This window comes from Monomorium pharaonis, chromosome 9 (assembly GCF_013373865.1).
Source record: "Monomorium pharaonis isolate MP-MQ-018 chromosome 9, ASM1337386v2, whole genome shotgun sequence".
NCBI classification, from domain to species: domain Eukaryota; kingdom Metazoa; phylum Arthropoda; class Insecta; order Hymenoptera; family Formicidae; genus Monomorium; species Monomorium pharaonis.
Window position 1 is genome coordinate 2,868,570 of NC_050475.1, and position 25,853 is coordinate 2,894,422.

The 25,853-nt window shown below is 30.0% G+C and overlaps 3 protein-coding genes across 6 annotated transcripts; all 3 read left to right on the forward strand.

Moving 5' to 3' along the window:
• Position 1: 1 nt before the first annotated feature.
• On the forward strand, positions 2-8,351 carry LOC105831900 (phospholipase B1, membrane-associated). Of its 2 annotated transcripts, XM_012672358.3 has the most exons (8): positions 78-166; positions 286-362; positions 3,444-3,545; positions 4,080-4,291; positions 5,781-5,957; positions 6,551-6,849; positions 7,080-7,258; positions 7,630-8,351. In XM_012672358.3, the coding sequence occupies exons 3-8, from the start codon at positions 3,476-3,478 to the stop codon at positions 7,764-7,766; spliced, it is 1,074 nt and encodes a 357-aa protein (XP_012527812.1). In that variant the 5' UTR covers positions 78-166; positions 286-362; positions 3,444-3,475; the 3' UTR covers positions 7,767-8,351. The 2 variants fall into 2 exon arrangements, with proteins under 2 accessions (XP_012527811.1, XP_012527812.1); XM_012672357.3 differs by lacking the exon at positions 286-362 and having other exon boundaries at positions 2-166.
• Positions 8,352-8,553: 202 nt separating this feature from the next.
• On the forward strand, positions 8,554-13,580 carry LOC105831899 (phospholipase B1, membrane-associated). The gene is made up of 7 exons (XM_012672356.3): positions 8,554-8,990; positions 9,315-9,416; positions 9,880-10,091; positions 11,090-11,266; positions 11,747-12,042; positions 12,178-12,356; positions 12,877-13,580. Exons 1-7 carry the CDS (start codon positions 8,864-8,866, stop codon positions 13,065-13,067), a joined length of 1,284 nt encoding a protein of 427 aa, XP_012527810.1. The 5' UTR covers positions 8,554-8,863; the 3' UTR covers positions 13,068-13,580.
• A 478-nt stretch (positions 13,581-14,058) lies between these two features.
• LOC105831901 (phospholipase B1, membrane-associated) lies at positions 14,059-22,377 on the forward strand. Of its 3 annotated transcripts, none has more exons than XM_028193194.2 (8): positions 14,059-15,912; positions 18,128-18,237; positions 18,506-18,710; positions 19,153-19,329; positions 19,428-19,587; positions 20,018-20,177; positions 20,370-20,521; positions 21,702-22,377. In XM_028193194.2, the coding sequence occupies exons 1-8, from the start codon at positions 15,808-15,810 to the stop codon at positions 21,878-21,880; spliced, it is 1,248 nt and encodes a 415-aa protein (XP_028048995.1). In that variant the 5' UTR covers positions 14,059-15,807; the 3' UTR covers positions 21,881-22,377. The 3 variants fall into 3 exon arrangements, with proteins under 3 accessions (XP_028048995.1, XP_036147576.1, XP_036147575.1); XM_036291683.1 differs by having other exon boundaries at positions 14,059-15,537; positions 15,618-15,912; positions 20,018-20,521; XM_036291682.1 differs by having other exon boundaries at positions 20,018-20,521.
• Positions 22,378-25,853: the final 3,476 nt, after the last annotated feature.

Consider the following 25,853-nt stretch of genomic DNA (forward strand, 5'->3'; position numbering starts at 1 on the left):
CATCGGTTTCACACCCCGAGAATAATGTGGAAGTGGTGGATGCTGTACTGCATCTTGCATATATCTTGTATATCCGTGTTGGCATCGGGAAGAACGAGTGCCCTCGATACGCCCTTTAACATAATGTTTCTCCGTGCCTTCCGAGATTGGACCTTCGATACTTTCGGTATGTTTAACCCTAGGTAGACATTTATGGAACCTGAAAGATTTTTCAAAACTCTGTCAGTTTTGTTATTAACTTTTTATAAACATATTATTAAACAATACATTTTTCGCGTCTCACAGATTTATAGGTGTCTACGTAAGATACCAAAAATATGGGTGTCTTCGTTAACTACAAGGTTAATTACTTAATTAATGATGTAAGTAAAATCAAAGAAGAATTTATTGTTTTTATATTTTACTCGCGGATTGTGTTAGGAACGCATAATTGTTGATATTATCTTACTAGAATGTTGAAATCTTTTTCGAAAGCAATTTTTAATTTGTTTTTTAATATAAAATTAAAACGACTAGCATACTCGATTTAGTATTGTTGTCACATAACAATGGAAAAAACTTAATACATTGAACGCTTTTTAAATTTCATTTTAAGATATTAAAAAGATGTATAGACACTTGATGCAAATCTCCACACACATACCTATAAGAAATTTTCGAATTTAGTATTAAAAATCTTAATTAAAAAACCAAAAAATATCGTTAAAAAATACTTATGTATGCATATTATATTTTAGTATTTTAGTAGTCGCAATTTAACATGATCACTCGTGCGTATAATTAGGAATTGCTTAATTGCAGAGTTCGTGTGAATAAGTTAAATAATTACGTAGGAACAATATTATTGCTATTTGAAACATAATATTGCTTGACGTCAGAAAATACAACTCCGATGTTTTGATCTTCAAGTATGTTATACCAATGATGCGAAATCTTCGAGATAATGAAATAAGTTGCAAAATTATTTTATCTTAATTTATGTATAATAAGCATGCATATTACATAAATAACTATATTAATCTCTATTTAAAATTTAAATTATACTTAAAAAATTTTTAAATTTTTTTCTTCAATTGCACGTGAGTCGAAATTTTCTGGATAAATTCTTCGATGTTTTCTGTTGATTAATAAAGATCGAATCTAAAATAATCAAACTATCAGTTTAAAATATCTAATATAAAAAGAATAGAATATTATATAGAATGGGTCTAAAATTGATAAAAATATATTTATCGTTAAAAATAAAGCATGAGAACCCAGATAGCATAGAGAGCTCAAAAAGAACTCAATTGTATGTCACCAATTATGAGTATGTCACCAAATGAATTCTTTTTGAATATTCTTTTATAAAAATAATTCTTTTTGCATCTCAAAGAATTCATAATTGGTGACATACAATCGAGTTCTTTTTGAATCTCTGTGCTATCTGGGAAGTGAGATATCTAATATACTCTTACTATTTATGTTTTTAAATTCTTTTTTTTTCTTTTTATACTTCTGTGCATTTTACATTGTGATTTCTTTAATACGAAGCAATCATGTAAATCAATTTAATACGGTTTTATCATAAAAAATTGTTATTGATTCATATTGAAAAGATATTTTCATTATAAATGCATGCTTCAAACCGGTTCAAACTATCATTCACACGTTGTAAATAAAATTTAATTTGTGTTTTCGTTATTTTACGAGTTTTTCTAACAAAAATTAGTTTTACTAGACAAATAAAAAGTAGAATAACAAGTCACGAGATTTTTATTTGCTTTTTGCTAATTTTTATACAAAACGTTAAGTATACGTATTAATGACACAGTCTAAAGAAAAGTTATTTTCCAGTAAACGCAGCAAACGAATGTAACACGCGTCTCCACAATGCTTCTTCCTATTTTATTTGGTTACTCTTCTGCATAATTCATCGTTTTCTTCGGTATAATTTGATGCACGTACTGTAGTACATTCAGGATTCACAATCGTATTATTCTGTACTTTATCGTTATTTAGAGATAATATTCTGTTTGTCTTGGTATTTTTTATTAAAAATTAGTCAAAGACTAGCAATTATGAAATAAGTGTTATAAATAACAATTACATAATAGAATGTATACAGCAAAACAAGTTTTAGTCTCACTTAAGCTTTTATCGAATTAATCAATAATTTACTATATTATTGCCATCATTTTAATATCTTATTTAATATCTTAATTTAATTTTATATTAATTTTTAAATATTATATCAAAATTTGTCTCTCTATTAAAGAAATCGATTACTGTAAATAAAATCAATAAGATATATTATACATGGAATTTTTGTTTTTATCTTTTGACTTTAATTATAATATTTACTCATAATATTTTTACTCGATATGACTTTGTATTTGCAACCTACAGTTTTTCCATTAAATATTTTAATTTTATATGAAGTCTGCATTACTAGTTCAGTTTTACATTACCGATTAATTGGACGGCTAATGAAGACTGGAGCTATTCTTAAGTAAGGCTGAAGCTTCTTCCGCTGTATACGTATATCAGTAATTCACAATTAAGAATCGTGATCTTTCATTTAATGCATGCTCATGCATGCTGATTGCCTTAGCAGAAGTATCCTTGGTAATTTGCTACTGATTTCCGAGAAATAATGATTAATTAAAAATCTGATATGTTCAGGACGGATTTGAATTTGAATCTTTATCATTCAGAAAGCGCAAGCATGATACTATGTTAACCACTAGTCTGCTCCTAATAACTAGATTTATTTCATATCATAATTAGAATAAAAAGTAGTATAAAATGTAAATGTGTTTTATTAAACTAACTATTTAACTAACTATAATTATAACACTATACAAATATAATAATAATTATTAAAAACATTCATCTTCTGTATTCACAATTTTTTCAAACAATCGGGCTTTGAAATTCTAAAAAAGAAATCTGGATGATGCTATTTTTATTAAATCGATCTTTAGAGTCAATATTTTGATAAGGCTTTTTCATCAAAGTAAATTTTTTCTAAAAAATGTTTTTATTTTAATTACACTGAAATATCAAGAATTGAATTTAAAAGACTGATAAATATAATTTAAATAAAAATAGTTGAAATTCTGCATCGAAAATCAAATCTTGAGAGTAAAAAAATTGTATGAAGAAATTTATGAAGATAAAAAATGGACATTTTTGATTATTATGTCAATTTTAATATTGTAATTGATCAAGTAAATAATATATAGCAAAGATATATTTTACGCTATTTTTTAGTTTAGTAATTAGTTTTATTTTATTTTTATATTGTAATTGAAATCTAGTAAGGGAATAAACATTTCATATTATTTTTTATTTTATATATAAAATAAATCTAATTTTTTAGAGATAGAATTTGACATAACTTGACTGATAATACATTATGTATTTTGTCAATTATAAGAAAGAATTTGTTAATCTCGTAGGTAGAACAGGCACAGAAAAAAAGTATCTGCAAATGTCAAAAAAAGCAAATAAAACGCAAGAAGTCGTTCCTGATCATGTTCCATTTCCTTGCAATGTAACAGGTAAGATTTTAAAAACCCATTAATATTTTTCATTTCTTTATCAATCATTATTTACGATCTCTGATTAAAATTATTTTATATATTCATGATTGGTTACGTATTTTCATAAAAAATACATTCATTAAAAATTACAAAACTTTACATATTAGTAACTTTTTTTAGTAATAAATAAGCAAATTATTTTATTTAATTTTAAACATAAACGTTTTATGTAGCCTACTTTCGTTTCATACAATTAATTATCGTATGTAATTATTTGTTTGCAATTTTTTATTTTATAATGTATGTAAAATATAATAAAAATAACAATTTTATCTAACTCCAATTAAATTTTTATTATAGAGTAAGATTGAGTTTTAACTAAAGAGTGTGACTTTATCTCTGTCGGTAATAAAGCATAAAAGTACAGATAGTTGACGTTTGTATCAAAGAATAATTAAGTTGTTCAATTAACGCTAAATTGTTATTTAAACAATAATAAAAGTGCTAAATATTATGTGTTCGAAAAGTGCTACAAATGATAATAAATTTCAGATGGTCGGTCGCCGACAGTGCCAAGGTCGGTGCACAAATTGAGACCGGGTGATATTGACGTTATCGCTGCGATGGGCGATTCTCTTACGGCTGGAGCTGGAGTTTTTGCAAGCAATGTGCTCCAGATCGTCGTAGAGAACAGAGGAGTTAGCGCGACCGGCGGAGGCCAAGGCACGTGGAGAGAATATTTAACTCTTCCCAACATCCTCAAGGTAAAACAATCAAAGTATATGATATTATATAGCAAAATATAACATTTATTATTAAACAAATTGTAATCCGTGAAATGCAATACTAGAAATTAAGGTTTAAGATATTAATGGTACTCAACCATGGTAATTAAATTTAATTAAAATATTGCAAACTAATGAGAGAAAACTGATACTTATATAATTATTATAATATTTTAAATTCTACTAATCCAAGATAAAATTATAAACGGTATTGGGGATTTAAATATTTTGAAAATATTTTTACATATATTTTCAAAAATAGTTTCTTTACATATACATATATTTAACTAATTTGGTTTTCGACAATTTAAAACAAATTTACCCATTACTAATTACACAACATTCCATGAATACAATATTCTATTATATTATCTTTGCTTAATCTCAGAAGTTCATTTCAAGTCTTTGTCAAGTTAATTATTCTTCACCTTGATGTGTTCACAGATGTAGAATATAAACGAGTAACTTGAAAAGTCACCGCTGATAGGATAATTTATTTCTGTGCGATTTTCTCACTCAAAGCTGTCTGTGACGTATGATTGACTAAAATTTTAATTTTCAATGCTAGTAAACGATGAAAAAATAATCAACGTTTTTTTCACAATACGTATAATTACACATCTTTTTTTTCTACGATTTAAAGAAGAAACCTTGAATTAGGTAGAATAATTACAACCAGATCTTAGCATTACATTAACATAGCATCATGCTTTCGGTCAATATTGCACTGCCTTTTTTATAGACTTCCGTACAAGATTGCATCATGTACAAGATTGCACCGTTTTTTTCACGTGTGCACATCTATTTTATAGATATTATATATTAAGTATAATTTGCTGCCTCTTAACTTTTGAACGACGTATTATCAGCGCAGTCATCAATTATCAATAGTAAAGAATTGTCGACACACATCTTCAGAGTGATTTCCATTAAAATGTGTACATTACATCTTCTTGGAATATGTTTTTTTTTTTCAAAATTCGCATTACACTGTTATGTAATAAGTCTATAAAGAACATAGAAAGAAGAACATATTTTTTAGACTAGAGCATTAAGCAATCCGCTGAGCGAAAGTTAATGTAATTCAGAATGTAATGCATCAATTAATGAGTTTATTTTCATAATCATTATTAAGCAACATTTAAAATTATAATCTTTCAGTCACTAGATACTTTCTTTTTTTTATCTTAATAAATGTTTTACCAAAAATTATTTTTTTGTTAATTAATTTTATATTAAATAATATTTTAAAGTATTTTTGTAAGATTGAGATTACTATTTTTTTCTAAAAAATTTTCAACATTTTGTGTTGAATAATTAAATAAAAATTAGAAAAGTTAAAATGGAACATACTAATAAGTTAGGATATAATATAAAAAAATTATGTTACATTTTGAAGGAAATAACGCTAAAAACTTAACAATGCAAGTACGTATGTGTGTGTAAATTATTCATCTATAAATTTTAGGTATTCAACCCCAATTTAATAGGATATGCATTGGGAGACTCTTTGACGACTCACAAACTGTCGCAGTTGAATATTGCCGAGTCTGGTGCTGAGTCTGCGGATATGATGTACATGGCGGAGATGCTAGTTAAGAAGATTAAAAACGACCCAAGAATAAACGTGCAGAAACATTGGAAGGTTTGTTGTGTCATGCAAGTTTAATTATGTACATAAAAACACAAGAGACAGCATAAACAATATGCACTAGCACTAGCAAATCGTTCCATTAAATTTTTATTGCAGAAAATCCGTGCACAGAAAAAAAGTAATATAGCCAATAACATATGTAATTGTGGGCTGCCAACTACATAAAATACTCAATAAAATAATATTTGCTATTAATGCAAGTACAACGTTGATACTACAATATCATATATTATTGTATTGAGTATATCTGTAGTTGGTAGCCCGCAACTATAATCTTATTGAATATATTACTTTTTTTTTCAGTGTGTTAAACTGCAAGGCAATCAATATTTTAACAACATGGACATGTTTTGTTATTTGTAATTAAGTAATTATTACGCTTTTTTGTTTGAAATTGATTTTTTTGCGGTAAAAATTTACTGCAAGTTTTGTCGTTCCTGTTATAATTTTTCAATTTTTTTTAAATTTCGTAATTAATACAAATATTTAAAAAGATTTTTGACTGCCGAAAATTGTTTATCTTATTATCTTTTCCGTATCCTTTATTAAAAATACATATCGATAGCAATAAATCTGATTTGCAGCTTATCTCGCTACTAATTGGAGACAATGACTTTTGCACTGAAATGTGTTGGATTCCATCACCTTGGTCAATTCTTGAAACACACAAAGCCAATCTACTTCAAGTTTTGCGAACACTGAGGGATAATTTGCCACGGACTTTTGTATCGTTAATTCCGCCAGTAAATTTAAAGGTCTTAGTCAACGCTCTTAAAGGAAGAAGATCGTTTCCATGTTTTCTTACAACGGACTTTGAGTGTTCATGCATGTTTGGTTATGCATATAGGCGTTTTAGACCAGTATATTACGACATTATGCAACAGTGAGCGTAATAATGGAAAATATTTTATAGTATATCATTTGTTAAATGTTGATAATTGTTTTCGATAATGTACAAAGTATTCTGTTTTTAAATCATCACATATTAAATTAGAAATATGTATTCAGCTCTATATGCAATATTATAAATTAATTTTAGTTTGTTTCGACAAATGTATTATTATGCTATCGCTGATAAATACAAATAACTAAAAATTTGGAAATATATTTTAGATGGCAGAAGTTAGATATGGAAATCGCTTCTTATCCAGAATTCCAAAAAGATGACTTTGCAGTCGTAGCTCAGCCTAGCCTGTTAGGTTTACATGTACCACGTGCTTCGGATGGATATGCTGATATGACATATATGAGCAGTGATTGTTTTCACATTAGTCAAAAGTCTAATGCTCGAAGTGAGTTTACTAACAAGTCCCTAAAAAGATATTAATATTAATACTAATGATTAATAAATAAACCTAATAGTTAAGAAAAAAAAATAATATTAAATATTTAGATCAATAATTAAAGTAATAATTGCCATAATATTATTTAAATATTAACTAGTCTTATCAGTTGACCAATTTAAAGTTGGTAAATTGTAACAGTATTTTAGCATCAAGTTCGTCGAATCAGCATAGATTTTTAATTAGTAAAAAAGTAACGTAAAATTTAAAAAAAAAATCACATATACATACGTCTCATTTAAGTAGAATTAGTTCTAAACTAATTTAAAAATTAATAATTATTCCTAGAAATAATTAAAAAAATTTTTTCACCTTTACAGTTGCAAACATTTTGTGGAACAATTTGTTAGAACCAGTGGGTGCCAAAGATACAAACTTTACAGAGATTTTCCACAAATTTAACTGCCCAACGCCAAAGAGACCCTATTTAGCTACAATAAAAAATTCAAAGAAATAAAATGTTACTTCTAAAACTGCCGCTGCAATTCGAATGAAAAATATTGGCACCTAATAAAACAAAAAATAGCGTTGTTAAGTCATAAATCATAGCTATAATTTGCGCAATTTTTTAACGGAGTTCCCAGGTAACACGAGTAGAAAGATACAACTATATGCGAATAATATTTGACAATTCTTCATGCATAATGAATTAAATGAAGACGCATTCTACTAGGATGTGTATAAAATGCTTTTGGCAGACATTTGTTGATAAATTCATTGTGCAAAAATTAAAATAATTTTGTAGAACACAAATGTAGCGAAAAATAAATAGCGTCTTCATTTAATTCACTATGCATGAAAAATTGTCAAATATTATTCGCATATAGTTGTATCTTCCTACTCGTGCTACCTGGGGTTACAGTATTATTGTTTAAGTGTAGGAAAAAAATACAGTGATAAACTTTTTATGGAACAAGAACGGAATTTTTTAAATATTGTTTGTCTGCGTCTTAAGAGAATAGTAAGGGTAATTATTTCGACACTGGCTACATGATTGCAAAATTATCGAGAAATATTAAAGAATTATATACAAAAACTAAAATGTTGCCTAGTAAAAAAAAGGTTTTATTATTAAGTAAATATATCTCTTAGATACTTTTTTTTGGATTTAACGAAATATTCTGTCAATTTATAAAGAAATCATTTTATATTTGCTAATATTTATTTAAATATATAAAATAATATTAAAATAAATCATTTATTAAGTAACAAAAAATGCTTTCTTGTGTACAAATAATATCAGAAAATAAGTTTTCATGATTTTTATTATTTTCGAATTTGTCGTTAATATTTTCGAATTAATCGTTGTTATTGTGGCACGTGGCGAGGCAAAATAACCTTTGTCTTCGATAACAGACGTCATGATCAAGGTCCCCAGAGCCTCATCCGTGCATGTATCGTTTCTTTGTACGTTCGAATATGTTATGGATCATTAACTATCTTGATCTCGGATAGTACAACACGTCTCTGCCGCAAAATATCAAGTTTTGATCGTGAAAACGACTCTGTCGAGGCAATTTTAAATTCTGTTATTGGTTCCACAACCCGAGAACAATGTGGAAGTGGTGGCTTTACTGTATCTTGCATATATCCGTAGCATCGGAAAGGAAGACTGCTCTCGATACGCCTTTTAACATATTCTTTATTCGTGCCTTCCGAAATTGGACTTTCGATGCTTTTGGTATGTTGAATCAGTGGTATCAAAGAATGATATATTTTTATATTTTTCTTTGCAGATTGCATTGAAAACACGCACGATTGTTATTATCTTATTACAGTGATAAAATCTTTTCCAAAAGCAACTTTATTTATTTTTATATTTTTAATATTTATTAGCTATGTTCATTTTTTTATTTAAATTGATTAATATACATAAAATATAGTAAAAAAATATATTTTATGCTACTTCTTATTTTAGTTTCTTAGAGACAGATTTATGACATGTCTTTGTATACTGTGTACTATTTTCTTTATAAATTGTAATGCACGATTGTTAATCTTGCAGGTAAGACAGGAACGGAAGAAAAATACTTGCAAATAGCAAGAAAAGCAAATACAATTCAAGCAATTGTTCCCGACCATGTTCCATTCCCTTGTAATGTGACAGGTAAAATTTCAGACTACTACTTTATTTCTCTATCACTAATTATTTACGATTGGTTGAAATCTTTATAGTTAGTATAAATTAGTATATTTGCATAAAAAATACATTTATTAAAAATTATAAAATATTACGTATTAGTAACATTTTTTTATCAACAAGCAAGCAAGGTTTTTATTTCTCGTTTAATATTTTTAAACGTCAATGGTTCATTTCAACTTGAATCCTTTTAACAAAATTAATTGTTGCACGTGATTATTTTATATAATGTAGTTTCATTTTCTAATATATGTACATATGTATATTAAAAATAGCAATCTTATATAGTTTTAATAAATTAAATTTTTAATAGAGCAAAATTTATTTTTAATTAAAGAATGTGACTTTATTTCAGTTGCTAAAAACGAAAAGATAATAGAAATGCTAAATAGTGTGCTTGAAAAATGCTGTAAAAGATAATAAATTTTAGATGGTCGATCGCCGAGAGTGCCAAAATCGGTGCACAAATTAAAACCAGGTGATATTGATGTTATCGCCACAATGGGCGATTCTGTTATGGCTGGAGCCGGAATTTTTGCAAACACTGTGCCCCAGGTCATCGTAGAGAATAGAGGAGTTACCGCGTTCGGAGGAGGGCAAGGCACATGGAGAAAATATCTAACTCTTCCCAACATCCTCAAGGTAAAACAATTAAAATGTGTAATACAATGTTTATTGCACAGGTCGCATGTACAAGACGCAGTAAAAGAAATCATCATATCATTACAATATTGATGATAATCAATCAGAACAAGTTTTGATCAAATTTAATTAAAATAAAACTAGAGAAGTCGAATTCTTATTTAAAATGTCGTCATAATGTTACGTCTTCGGTCAGTATTGGACCATTTTTGTGATCCCCTTTTTAAGAATCCTTTTAAACTTTTTGTTTAAGATCGCATGCGATTTTCGCGTACGAGTCATTTTCAATATTACTTATTAAGCGCAAATTATAATTTGCTACCTTTTAATTTCTGAACGGTATATTGTCAGTGCAGTTATCGATTACTAATAGTGAAATATGTTTATAACCATATATTACATTAGAGTGATTTTCTTATTGAAATGTGTACTCACATTTTTTTTAAAACTTGTATTGTATTATTACATAATAAGTATATATCATAAAAAGAAAACCAAATTTTATGTTTATGATATATCAGGATATTAAGCAGATTTTATATTTGTTATATCAGAGTATTAAGCAATCCGTTGAGCGAAAGTTAATATTCAGAACGTAACATCCACGTCAACGAGATTATTATCGTACTCATTAAGCGATATTTAAAAGTATGACCTTTTACTTATTCTATACTTTCTTTCTTTATTTTAAATAAATGACTTACCGAAACTTACTTTACCGAAACTTATTTTTTTCTATTGATTAATTTTATGGCAAATATCGTTTTAAAAGATTTAGGATCATAATCTTAATTTTTTACAAGATTTTCAAGATTTTGTGATTAAATTGAACAATAATTAAAAAAGTTAACATATTACTATTTGTTAAATAAATACTATAACAAAACATTTAAAAAAATTAGATTATGTCTGAAGGAAATATCGTAAACTAAAAACTGATATAACAATGCGTGTGCTTATATTTGTGTGTAAATTATTCATTTATAAATTTTCAATAGGAATTCAATCCTAATTTAATAGGATATGCATTGGGAGATTCTTTGACGACTCACAAAGCATCGCAGTTGAATATTGCCGAATCCGGTGCTATGTCCGCGGATATGATGTACATGGCGGAAGTGCTAGTCGAAAGAATTAAAAAAGACCCGAGAATAGATCTGCAGAGACATTGGAAGGTTTGTTGCGCTAGACTCAATTTGCAAACAACGAGAGAAACGTAAGAAGCAGCGTATGCAACAGCAGTAAAGCGCTCCGTTAAACTTTTACCGCAGAAAAAGTCAGTTAAACCTACAAGGCGTGGCAATTAACATGTTAATAACATGGACATGCTTCATCATTCGTAATTAAGGTAATTACCATGCTTTATAGTTTTGAACTGACTATTTCTGCGGTGAAAATTTAATAAAGGCTCTACCACTCCGTCATATTCTTTTTTCGAAATTTCTGTTAATACATTAGGCCTGTTCTTTGTCGCTGCACGGTAAGTTAGAATAAAACAAAAATTTTTTTTCTCATTCTAACTTGTTGCACCAAACAGCAGTGCAGCGACAAAGAACAGGCCTATTGTACTTACAAAATATCTAATTTTAATGTCACAATTTTTTAATACTTATTTATTAAAAATGTATATCAATGACAATAAATCTGATTTATAGTTCATCTCATTCATGATCGGATACAATGACTTTTGCAATGAAATATGTTGGATTCCATCACCTTGGTCAATTCTTGAAACACACAAAGCCAATCTACTTCAAGTTTTGCGTATACTAAAAGACAATTTGCCGCGGACTTTTGTGGCGTTAATTCCGCCAATGCATTTAAAGACCTTAGTCGATACTCTTAAAAGACAATCGTTCCAATGTTATCTTACAACAAACCTCGAGTGTCCTTGCATGTTTGGTCTCGCATATCGTCGTTTTAGATCAGTATATTATAACGTAATGTTACAGTAAGTTACAGTAAGCAATAATGAAATGCAAAATGATCTACAATGATCTACAAATTAATTTTAGTTTGTTTTAACAAATGTATTTTTACGCTATCGATAATAATTAATAACTAAAAATTTGGAAATATTTTTTAGGTGGCAAAAGCTGGAAATGGAAATCGCTTCTTATCCAGAATTCCAAAAAGATGACTTTGCAGTTGTAGCTCAACCTACTCTGTTAAATTTAACTCTACCACTTGCATCGAATGGAGATATCGATCCAACATATTTCAGCAGCGATTGTTTTCACATTAGTCAAAAGACCAATGCTCGAAGTGAGTTTACTAAAAATTCTCGAAGAAGAGAATACAAATATATTAATAATTTTTAACACAAAATTAAATAATAAAATAATTAAAAATAATAATTAAAAAACAATCAATATACATATAGTAATAATTAAAGTAATAATTTAAAAAACATTGAGTATTATACTTTTTCAAAATGTATTATAAAATGTGCAAAAGTATCCTCTATTTTACAGTCATTTTTAAATGTTATAATGAAATAATGTGAGAAAGTGTAATAACTGCCGGAATATTATCCAGTTTTACCAGTTTGACCAGTCCGCGCAAGTTGCCAAATTGTAACGGTCTTAGCATCAAGTTTCTGCCGTGTTAACATAAATATTTAATTAGTACAAAAGTAGTACAAATTTAGTAAAAACGTTCACATACGTACGCCTCATTTGAATAGAATTAACTTTAAACTAATTTCAAAATTTATATTAATGTTTTTTATTCTTTTAATATATAACCCAAGGAACAATTTTCAAAATTTCTTTTATCTTTGCAGTAGCAAACAAATTTTGGAACAACTTGTTCGAACCTGTGGGTGCTAAAACAACAAACCTCGAAAATCTATTCCACAAGTTTTACTGCCCAACGCCGGAGAGGCCCTATCTGGCTACAATGTTAAATTCAAAGCAACAAAGTGTTACTACTAAAACTACCGCTAAGATTCGAACGAAAAGTATTGGCACTTAATAAAAGAGAAAGTATCGATAGCGTTATTAGGTCATCAATCATAGTTAGGATTTACGTTTCTGCGATTTTTAAATGGAGTCGCAGTGACACATGATTATTTAAGCGTAAACAAAATATCACGAATCTTTTATAAAACAGGAATAAAATGTGGATAGAAAATTATTTAAAATTATAACAATTATATTATAACGATATAAGGGGTTAAATAATGTTATTAGTTCAAATACTTTAACACATGTCATCCTATATAGATTTACATGCAATTGATGATACATGCAATACGTTCAATGTAACTGCACTTAATATATTTAGGATTCTACGATAAATTGCGAGAGAAATGTATGAACAATGCTTGATATTACTTCCGATAAATATAATTCAATGTGTGTATGTGTGTGTGTGTGTAAAAAGGAGTTTTTAAGAAATATTTATATAAGCTTCTCTCTCTTTTTCCATGTATATGATATGATATTGTAAACGGGTTTGAGAAGTAAAGTTTTATCGTAACATCGACAGTAGCCTCTTACTCGCTCTTACTCACGTACCTTGTCTACCATGTAGGAATACGAAAGAATGCAGGGGAACCGTAAATATGTTCATCGCAAAAGTGGGGATCACATCGATGAGTACAGGAGCGACTCTTTCTTCGACGCTTCATTCATGTTTAGTAGTGTCATCTGGTAATACCGGGCGAACAGTATTGGCTTCTTTCACGTGATTGATATCCGCAAACCGTGAAATTTTTTACATTAATTTTGAAAACAGTATAACTTATTAAAAATATTTCGAAGCCATAGTGTGGTACTCAGATAATTATCCAGTTCATTTGCTGTTTCCTGTGTGAAGAACAACATGAATTGTTCGTATGTAAAAAAAGAAGAAAGAATTACATTCAGTGAAGAAAAATATAATTAAGATGAAAAATAACGAAAATTATATATAGCGTTTAATTGATCTCTTGACTATGTAATGATGTGGAATAAGAAATCATCGGAAAGCAAGGTATGTGTGCGTGCGTAAATGCGCGCGCGCGTGTGTAAAATATATATATTTTTTAATAAATATATTTATAAATATTACCATATATATTGTAATTTATAAAACGATTATATTCATTCTCGTATATACATGTGCATGCGCGCGCGCACACACACACATACACACACATACACACATGCACACAACAATTTTAATTAATACATAATTCGTGAAAGATTTTTTTTTAAATATATGTGCATGTCTTCTATTGACAGTAAAAAATTTTCCGTACAGCTGTATATGCATACATAATCAAATATTTCTATGATATTGTTCCTATTCTTATGCGTGTAACAGACGACAAATTACATTTTCTAAAAGCGTGAAGAATGATTTATGAAAATGTGCCCAGGGGGCTAGGATACGAACTTAGACACCAGCGAAAGTATGCCTTACGTTTTCTTAAAGGGGATTCTTTAAAAGCGAAACTTTCAAAGGCTTTGTTGACTCTTTGGTTTTTACCTTTGTAAAATTATGCGAAAACATTGTTCGTCGTTTATTCCCATCCATGTATTCCCAAGGTTAACCGTGGTTTCTTCCTTTTTTGCGAGAATAGTCATTATATGTATATTACTATATAATTAATGATGTAAGCTATAACGTGATGTAACTTATAAAGAAAAGTAGTTTATGCGTCTTTAGCCGAATGTCTTACATAGGGCCAAACCAAATTTAGCCAAGATACCGGAAGACATTCACTTTCTCCGAATGATAGATAACGAAGTTAATGAGGCTAAAAAGAACGGAGAAAGACGGTTATTGCATTATCGAAGGAAAATTTTACGCTTTTTTTTTCTTTCTGTGTCAATAAATGTACGAAATACATATAAATTTACGAAATATAAATTCTTACGAAATACATATAAATTCTTACGAAACATATATTAATATTTATACAAAATGCCTATAAATTTAAATATCATGTTCTCTATAATCACTACTCCAAACCAATTTTGTCATCAATATAAATAATATATAAAGAAAAAATTTAATTCTTTATTTTCTTAAATTTCTTAATAAAATGTAAAAAATTTAAAAGTAAATAAAAATAAAAAGTTTATAAAATAAAAGAATTAACAAAAGAATTTTATTTTAACAGTTTATTAAAATCATTTTGTTATTTTAAAATATAATTAGTAACACTAAATACAGTTTTGCTTGGAAAAAATACAGATTAAGACTATATTCTACTAGAAACTCTAGTTGTAAAAAACCTGTAGAATGCAAAAATATGCATAATGTATATATTTTTTTGCTTTTATATCTACCAGTGAAAATTAATCAGGAAATTGTCCATCATTCGAAGAATTATGCGGGATTATATCTAAACAACTCTCTATGTCGCGATGGCCGATCGCCGTTAAATAAACGAGAATCTGCTCGCGGCTTTGTCGATATGATTCCCGTTGTATGTATGCGTAAATAACGGTCTGTATGTATACGTCAAAGTTTGCAGTTCTCTTAAGTCGATAACGCGGAAGATCTATTCTATTAGAAACGCTCGCGTTGTAGGATTGGAGGAAACCGATGGCGAGCGGAAGTCTCGTTCAACCAAGTCAAAGGCCGAACAAGATCTACCAACATGGAATGGATTATCACTCGAAGTAGAAGTAGAAGTAAAAGAGTCTGAAGAAAACTGAAAGAGAACTATTTCTTTGGTAGACAGGGAATTCTTTCAAAACGCTCGCCGATAGCAGAAATTATGAAAGTCGAAATACTTTGGTTGCTTCTGGTCATCGCTCGTATCCACCCGGGCAAATGCAATGTCTTCACGGAGTTTTTACGCATCGTTATTCAAGGCGGAAGGGTAAGTTGTATTAAAATCGCGCGGAATTAGAATTTTCAGCTAAATTTTATATCAATTGTTAATTTTTTTTTTTTCAAAATCGTTCTTCAAAAATTATATCGTAATACTTTCTTTTATCATATTTTTATATTAATATGTAATTTTGTATTGTATCAAAAAAGTAAAAATTGTTTACATAAATACTAATAAAAGAACATTAATCGTACGGAGCGTATGCGGATATAAATTCATTTAGCACAATCATATGAAAAGGGAAGCTTATCTCGGTAATGTTAATTTTCGCGTAAAGGCAAGTAAGAGTCGTCATTCCTGGTAACTATTGCTCACTAAATAGTTAGATACTCTGGCTGACGAGTTATTTTATTGCAAAAAGATTACTGAAAATGTTTTAGCATTCAACAGGCCGCCATACGTTCGTGCTGTACGAGAAATCGCACGTGATTTGCGAGTTAAAGTCAGGCCTTGCTTTACAATTTTTAATTTCTCGCCAGAGATGCAAAATATATTTCCATATAAAATAAAAATACAATATTATTCTGCTGAAACAGAATTCCTACGCGCTAGTTCCGTAAAAATGTACAAAATCACGCACCAAAAACTATGTTTTCCGCGATACTTCAGTTCGACTACCAGTGCGGTAAAACTTTCAAAATTATTATTAAAATATGGCTAATAAGAATAAATTACAATGTTATGTGAGACCAAAAGGTGCAGACGCAATTTGAAAAGAAAAAAAAAAAATGCTTTGCATTCCGAGCAATCGGAGAAAGGCCGGAACGTTTCTTTTCATCGGCCTTGTAACCCGCGGAAAGACCTCCCATCGTAGCGGGCATGTTCAGGGCCGTTTTTTAACACACTGAGCTTCCATAAACTAGACGTTGCACTCTCTTTACTACTTTCCAAACTTCCAGTCGTCATTTCGAAATGTCGAAATGTCGATTGAAAGTAAATGCCATTCTATCCTTTCCTTGGAAAAAAAAAATCAATACGGAACAGACTTTAAGAATTTATAGAGCAGTGTGAAACCTGATATTCAAATTTTCATGTTGAAAGTATTTTTAATTAATAAATTATTCCAAGAAAGAGACAAAAAAATTATGTTCAAAATGTAACATGGCATCGCGTGATGAAGAATATGTCTATAATAGTAGAAAATGACTAGTACGAACTGGTATTTTAAAAGCTTCGCAAACAAACCGTATTCGGCTATGTAATTAAAGGAGCCCTGAATGTGTCGTACCTTTTCCGGTGGCATGACCGCGACAAAAATTATATATGTATACATACGCCAGTATTTAAGTTGCGACGCGACGCGGTGGAATGCAAATCGAAGAAAGCAAGAGTGTAGACGCGTGTCGAATGCTAAATGAACGCTAATCGACACCGGTTTAAATGTTCTGTCAGAAAGAATCGCAGGTGAAAAGACCTGCGCTCTACCTCGAGCCTATCTATATTCTTACAATTGAAATAATGCATTACGTACACATTCACACAAAATATTTGCAGTATCAAATATTTGCTTGTTTGGTTTAGGAAATATATTTCCAAAATATTTATAACTAATTTTCGCGCATGTCGATCGTATTTTTGTAGCGAGTTCAAGTTTGTCGCTCATTAATAATAGTTTTTATCAAAAATTTTTACTGTAGGAGTTTTATCTGTAGGAGTTGCGTTCTCATTAATTTTTATTTTCGCGTATCGTCTTCAAGATACCGCCCGAGGTTAATGTTATCTTAATAATAAGCTGGTTAATTAATAAAAATACTCTAATATATCGAAAAAATATACCGCATTGGTATCAACAATTGAAGTTATCGTGACAGTTACGATAATCAAACTGTAAATTGTACTTGCGAGTTGCGCAATACAGGTTACAGAAGCGAGTATCTAATGGTGAGTATCACTTTAATGAAGATACGAATCTCGCGTAATTAGATATTGTGGTCGGAGTGGCAAAGCGCATCGTACTTCATCAAAAGAGAAACTACAACTTATGGCCGCTCGGCCACGCGAATTTTATAAGAAGATACAATTTAACTATGAAATCATACATCAATTTTTGCATTCTATCCCGAAACAGTTCCGCATCCTTATTGTAATGTACACGCGCAAATACTAGCTACATCTAAATGCGATAAAGTTTATATGAACACTTTGTACGCGCATAAAATATAAATCGCGAATGTGCGAATGATTCAAATTGCATAATTTTTAGGAAAATATTGATAAAATGGGAATTTCATATCCCGTACAGTACAGTGGCGTAAGAAAACAACCGATAATTCCTGACAGCGTTCCGTTTCCTTGCAATGTGCATCTCGGCAGGTATAATTGTGTAATTAAAATTAACAAATTTTTAAGCGTAATGAGATATGGCTAAAAATTAATAAAAATGTTCCATGTCTTAATTTTTTTTATCGGCACTTATAATTTTTATGAGTATCTACTTTCAGCACAAATAAAACTAAAAGAGAGAAAATTTTATTTAATAATAAATTTAACAATAAATACGATTTAGCAAACCGTCGCATCGATAAATATGCAAATAAGTGACAAATTTGGGTAATTTAAATTTTTCTTTCGTGCGTGACAGGTCTTTGTCGATACCAGACAATGTACATCGATTGAGACCGGGTGACATCGACGTGATCGGTGGTCTCGGTGATTCCTTGGTCGCTGGAAGCGGGGCGATGGAGGAGTTTGCTGTAGGGACCTTTATCGAGGCGCGCGGTGTCAGTTGGTGCGTCGGGGGTCAAGGAAATTGGAAGCGATTTTTCACGCTTCCCAATATTTTAAAGGTACCGTGCAATGTGAGAAATACCTCGAGTTTATTTTATTCACGTTCGCATCGATATATCATCGTATATATATGTCGCAGAGCGAGTGAAAAAATTTTGTACGAGTAAGGGCCACCGCACAAACTCTTCCATAACGCGTTACGTTACGTTAAGTACTCCATACGAACTTAAGTTGTACTTAAAATTTAACTTAAATCAACGCACAAAGAAATCCTTAACGTAAGAACTTAAGAACTTACGTTAAAAGTTTCTTTGTGCGTTGATGTAAGTTTAATTTTAAGTACGAACTTAGGTTTATGGAGCACTTAACGTAACGTAACGTGTTACGAAAAAGCTTGTGCGGTGGCTCTAAACATTCGCTTTTTACCGTAGCATACAACGTTCTGTTTCACGCGTAACAGAACAACCCTTTATTCTTTGTTATCGCGACATATTATTGCAGGTGTTCAATCCGAAATTAACAGGTTACTCTACCGGAACGGGGGAGTTCATCTCGAGCGCGGCGAGACTGAACATCGCTTTTCCGGTCGCTGCTACGGAGGACGCGTTACAGCAAGCGAGAATCTTGGTGCAGAGAATTAAAAATGACCCGAAGATAAATGTGAAGAAACACTGGAAGGTAATAATCTCCGATAATCTCTATAAGCCTATCGAAGGGGAAATAAGTTCCTTCTCTCTCTGTCTCTTGACTTTAATTAATTATATTTCTTTTGTCAGCTCATTACGATCTTATTTGGAGCCAACGACATTTGTTCGGCGCAGTGTTACAATCCGCAACAGTTCTCGCCGTCGCGTTACCTCCTGCATTTACGAAGAACGCTCGATTTTTTAAAGATTGCATTACCCCGCACGCTAGTCAATCTGATCCCAGCCATAGGTAATAAATTAATTAATTTTATATAGCCGTAAACAAAGAAAAACGTACATTATCGTTGTAATATCGTCAAGTTTTTAAATAGATGTCTTTTCTAAATTATAAATCTTGAAATGTTATGATACATTACAGCAGGGTTTTCCAAACTTACATGGAATACTAATTGTTTGTTATAAGCAAATACTGCGATCTATTTCACTTTAGAAATTATTTAAAAAACGGGAGGAAAAAAAGTAAATTGATTATTTATTTATAATTTATATAGTCGATTTTTAGTAGTTCGCGAAAAATTCTTCAGCAATAGAAATAGAAAGTTCCCTTTGGGAATCCCTGCATTAGAACATACATTAATTAGTAATATATATGTAAAACACGTATACAAACATTCATAATGTACATGAATTTTTCATGTACTTGTATTTTTTTTCGAAAGATGTCACGGTGTCGATTAGAGTCACGCGAAGTACTACGTGCAATATATTGCATCCTCTTTATTGCGCCTGCATGCACAAGGGTAGTCGACCGGAAATCGCAGCGTCGAAAATGTCACGGCTCTATCAGCAAGCCGCTGAAACTTTAGTGTACTCAGGAAGGTACAATCAATGTTCAATGCATGTCTTATTTAATCGACAATATTTAATAATTAATTCATTAGAGTTTATCGTATCCAAAAGAAATTTCTCACTGTCTCCTAGTTTTCGTACTTACGAAATGTTATATTTATATCTATTCGTGTTGATGAAATATGTGTACAAACTTAATAAAGACATGATTTTATTTTATAGATACGATAATTCCGCGGACTTCACCGTGGTGCTGCAGCCATTTATTAAATCATTTAATGCACCTAATGCAGATCCTATTCGTGCTCCACCCATCGACTCTAGTCTGGTCACATATGACTGTTTTCATTTCAGTCAGAAAGGACACGCGCTCGGTAAAGCATGATTAACTTTTATACTATATAATAAAAAACACGTTTTTATTTAACCAAAGTAATAACTAAAACTGTTGCAAAAAATGTATATTAATAGTAATAATATTAACTACTATTGCGACATTTATCGACTGAGTAACGCCTATTGGTATCGAAAAAAATGTCATAATGTTGAAACGGTTGCATCTTGCTAGGCGAGAAAACTTTTCTGTGTGTATATACGTATGCATGTGCGTGGCGCGTGAGAGAGAGAAGAGAAATTGGCAAATTTTTAAAATTAATAATTAGAATTGATATAATATGCTTTATATACTAAAATACTAAAATTAATTTATTTTATCAAGATGTATTATTTTTCATAAACTGTAATTATTACATAATTTATCATTAAAACTCTATTAATAAAATTTTAAAATTTATTAATTAAATTAAATTAAATTTATTAATTTAATTAAAACTTAAAAATTTATTATGTAAATTAAAATTGTAGAATAATATTTATATTATTTACATTATAAATAATTACTAATAGGTGATTAAAATATCTTATCATTAAAGTTAATGGCAGCATGCATTCTAAAATTTTTATTTTTATATTTATTTCAATTTCTATTCAGAACGCATTCTTCGCGACTTGAAAGAATTGAATACACACACACACACACACACACACACACACACACATATAAAAGAATATAATATAGGTACGGTGTAGCGTATATTAGCGCGTATTAGCTGTGTCAAAGCGTGTATATTCATGCATTCGTATTTATATTCATGCGTGCTTTATAATAGCGATAAAGACGACACTTCAGAATTGATTGACCATTACGTAACAATTCTGTATTGTATATATTCAAACAAAGATTAATTCGTTATTCATCGGCTTAAGTAATTAAAAATAAAATAAATTACTTGAACGACACGAGTAATAAAAATAATCATTAATCCCTCGCAGCTGGCTTGTTGTAAACGCGTGCGTATGTTTATTAACAAGCGTGAATGGTTAAGAGATATCATTAAATGCCTTTTAGACAGTGTCAACAAGACACATGGTGAAAGAGAACGTTATAACAGCCACCATTGATTGGTATTGTCGTTTTTTTACATAAAAATAATAGACTAAATAAATATTCTCGTTTCGTCTGTACAATAAATTTATTTTTATTCTATTTTTCAGGCGCTAATCTTTTGTGGAACAATATGCTGGAGCCAGTCGGGAATAAGACAGAAAAAGGATTGCCTAAAATATTAGAAAAGGTACTCTGTCCTACGGAGAACGCGCCTTACATCTTCACGAACGTTAACTCGCGGTTTTTCCAAATGAGCGGCAGGCAAGATGGAATTGTGCCTAGATAGTATAATTATTAGTAATTAGCCTAATTTACAAAAAGAAATAATTACGAAGAAACTTATTATCGCAACAAGACGTCTACTATTTGGGAGATAAAATAATCTGTTATTGATTATAAAATTATCGATTATAAAATTATTGTTCGCGGAAAATTATTATTAAAACTCTATCATTTGAAAAATAATATAAGTAATATAAATACACAATAACAGTATAATTTTTATATAAATTAATCATTTTTATTTGTAAATAATGGGTGTTCAAATAATTGATACACTTATACTATGATTTATATTCTATTGTACTGTTATATATAACAACTAAATGTACTCGTTATTTTCTTCGTTCGTTATTTTTCAGAAAAACATAGGATTTGATAACACTTGTCTTAAAACATTTTTTGGGGCAAATGTGATTTAAAGCATAAAAAAGTTATTAGTTAATTAAGTATCTAATGTAAAAAGTAGAAAGATTTTTATAAGCAATAAATTAATTTTTTTTAACAAATCTGTAAAAAGTTATGTAATAAATTTATTCGTGTAATACTTATTTATATAATTTCTTCATTATTATGGTAAGATATTCTTTTTGCTCATGACGTTTAAACGTAAGAAAAGGTTTTTATGAAAAAGTATGCATTAAGCAAAAATACGATGAAATTCATTTACAACTTTTGTTTCGGAAGAATCGGCTTCTTCAGATAACCGCTCAGACAATCGGCATTATTTTTTTGTAAAAGGTGTTTTGAATAAAATACTTTTTAGGACACGTTCGAAGTCTACACGATCTAGACTTTGAACAGAATGCCTATTATAATAGGATCCAAAGTCCAGAATACATCTCGTGAAATATCCTGTTAACAATAAATTGCAAGTGGAATTTCGAGCTATATGTAGAGATGCATCACATCAGGAAGTATTCGATTTGCATACACACCCATCAGAGGATTTTCCCGTATCCATCTCGACATTCTTATAACCGCAATAAATATATCATAAAAAAATTGGGCAGATAATAAATTTGGAATCTTAGTGCTTGTTACTCAATTATTTAAAATTTTATTGCAATTTCAAAAATTTGAGCAACTTTTTTATAAAAAAGAAAATTATAATGTGTTAATTAATTTTTATGTCCCCCTTAACTTCTAAAGAAAAAATTATTTAATTTTTATTTTTGCATTTTTATTTTGTGATAAGCCAAGTCGATAAGCCACGTCGGGATCCAATCGTCAATTTGTTAAAGATTGATTAATATTAATTTTTAGAAAATTGATATATTTTCAATCATCTAGAAGTTTTACATTCTTTTTATATACCCAAGGTCGTTTTAGCTATTTTGTGGAAGCTGCCGTCTACTTCCTCACTTCCTCATGGCTACTCGATCCTTCAAAAAGGATTTAAGTTGGCGAATTACTCAATCTCTGTCACGCGAAGAAATTTTTTTTCAAGTATCATCGAAACTTCTTCAAACTTTCGGCGCCACTTTATCTATATTGTCTTATCCCGCGCCAAGTGTTGACTTTGTTGATACAAGATAATAAAGTTTACGCTGCTAGCCAATCATCACGTCCTCCAGTCCATTTACATTGACCCTACAAATAGCGCGTATTTCTTACACGCGCGACAATCAAACTATGAAAAATCTCTAATTACGTATAAACTTTATGTGTTGTATGTTATGTGCAAACAGAAAAGAAAAAATACTATAAAATTTCGCATGCCCCTGGTAGTTTCCTAAAAATATCAAATCGTCGAGAGAATTTACGAGCGATTTTAACTTGTATAATGCAACGGACCACTCAAGAAAGGAGAACGAGATATGTCAAGGCTTTAGCTGTTGCACGATCTTTGAAGAACTTGACCCTGGCTGCGAGATGCCGCCGATAATTAAGCGAATTCAATCGTCTGGTGCGCGATTTTCGTTACGACATCACCTAGGTCGTTCACCTAGCCGTTTGAGTCAGGTGTTTCATGTTGCTTGATACTCCCTTTACACCTTTCTAGCTTCAATTAATTTACCATTACCGTCTGAGTCACCGAGGAAACGTGTTTCCCGCGCACATTTTTCCATTGCGTAATTGGTATCCTTAGTTTCGTTACGCATCTAGCTGATAACATATTATCTCATAGACTAAATATTCGATCGCGTGAGAACGTGATTAGCTTTCTTACGAAATGGAAGCGAAGATAATGATAAGCGGTAAACAAGAGCATGTACAGCGATAGCGCGTGGAAAAAGCGGGACCTGCTGTTATATAACCTCTCGAGAATTCTCCGAAAGTTCTTGAGAGTTCATAGAATTATCGTTACAACGCTCTTAAAAAAAAATATAGAATAATAATAATTTTTATTCTCTAAATAATATCAACAAAATTAAATTCATCATTTAATGTCTTTGTATACGAAGCAATTCGAAGATTTATATTCTCCAAAAATACAAAACTTTCTTTTAAACGGTTTAAAATTATTACTTTTTAAATTAAAAATCTTTAAAAGTTTTTTTTTTAGTTATTGTGAAAGAAATTTCGTTGAAAGAAATCGATTGCAATTAAGTCGAGAGATAAGATTTATGACCTATTTTAGAATTTTCTCATGGTGTCACTTAAAACAGGTATATGAAATTCCGTGCTTTGATTTTTCACTTGTGGGCGAGGAAAAACTGTACGGGGAATGTGTTTGTGCCGGACTGCACCATATGTGACGCGCATTGCCCAGCAAGGCATTAATATAAGCGGATGTAATCTCAGCCCCATCTTCGTGGAAGAATTGCTCTTGCAGCGAGAGAAATCTCTTCGTGTGCGCAAGAGGAATAGGAGAAACGGATTAACGCGACGAATGACAAGAAAGCTTCAAGTCCTTTCTCCATGATCTTCGTTTGCATTTGTAAAAGTCATCGATCTTATCTTACTTTAAATACACGCTTTGCTGGGAAATTTATCTATCTATATAATTGACGTTTCTCCGTTAAAACGATCAATGACTAGTTTTAGCCGGATTTAGCTATAAACTACTAAAGTTTTGATTTTTTTTATCGAAAGGTTCCATCTCATTGTCAAAAGCTATAACGTTATTTTTCGTTCGTCTTTTTTTACATGTGATATATTCAGGGTTGGATAAGTTAATATATTTTTTAACTAAATTAAGTTAAAAGTTATTAATTTTAACTTTATTAACTTTCAACTTTTTAACCAGCTGCAACTACCCAACCCTGAATATAACTTTTAGAATGTTTATGCAACTTTCTCAATGTTGCGATGAAGCGCTGCTTACGGACAAAAATGATTAAGAAAACTTTAGAAGAAGCATCATGAAGTTGCGAGATTTGCATTAATGCAAAATATGGCTGTGTAATGCAGCTAAAGCAATTGTCATGTTGGAAATATATTGATATTCAAAGATGACACGACATTATTGTGTTTCATCAAATACAAACTCATGAATATTACATCATTACATAAATTTTTACAATTAGAACTCAGATTGAGCAGAACTATCGAGATTTTTTGGTAACATCCAGAAAATTTCATCAAAAATCAAATATTTTAATGATAATAGATCCATCTTTTTTCTTGAATTTACAAATTTCCATTCTTTGCTTTTTAATATATGTTAAACTAAATAAAGTGAAGATTAAATAGAAAGCACCGTTATAGCATTCAAAAATATGCACATCTCATCCTCTGAGAGAGAAAGAGAATAACTAAAGACAAAAAATAAAATAAAAATCTTGCGGAACGTTTAAATATGTACCTAAATTCCAGAAAATACATCTATTAATCAAACAATTAAAATATAACATACAATATTAAAAATTAAAACAAATGGCCTATTTATGCAATCTGAATTTATGTAAAAAATTGATTAGACACTGTTGAATTTTAAACAATCAAATTTAAATCAATTCCTTTAATTAAAACATATTTTAATGGACCATATGGTTGATATAATTCCATATTTTTCCTTGAATTCAATAATTTAA

Excerpts from the sequence above, each read along its gene's own strand:
- LOC105831900 (XM_012672357.3), top strand. The coding sequence starts at position 25 with ATGTGGAAGTGGTGGATGCTGTACTGCATCTTGCATATATCTTGTATA. Across the intron at positions 167-3,443 it reads TTGGACCTTCGATACTTTCG|GTAGAACAGGCACAGAAAAA; the intron begins GTATGTTTAACC and ends TTAATCTCGTAG. Across the intron at positions 3,546-4,079 it reads ATTTCCTTGCAATGTAACAG|ATGGTCGGTCGCCGACAGTG; the intron begins GTAAGATTTTAA and ends AATAAATTTCAG.
- LOC105831899 (XM_012672356.3), top strand. The coding sequence starts at position 8,864 with ATGTGGAAGTGGTGGCTTTACTGTATCTTGCATATATCCGTAGCATCG. Across the intron at positions 8,991-9,314 it reads TTGGACTTTCGATGCTTTTG|GTAAGACAGGAACGGAAGAA; the intron begins GTATGTTGAATC and ends TTAATCTTGCAG. Across the intron at positions 11,267-11,746 it reads ATCTGCAGAGACATTGGAAG|TTCATCTCATTCATGATCGG; the intron begins GTTTGTTGCGCT and ends TCTGATTTATAG.
- LOC105831901 (XM_036291682.1), top strand. The coding sequence starts at position 15,808 with ATGAAAGTCGAAATACTTTGGTTGCTTCTGGTCATCGCTCGTATCCAC. Across the intron at positions 18,238-18,505 it reads TGCAATGTGCATCTCGGCAG|GTCTTTGTCGATACCAGACA; the intron begins GTATAATTGTGT and ends CGTGCGTGACAG. Across the intron at positions 19,330-19,427 it reads ATGTGAAGAAACACTGGAAG|CTCATTACGATCTTATTTGG; the intron begins GTAATAATCTCC and ends TTCTTTTGTCAG.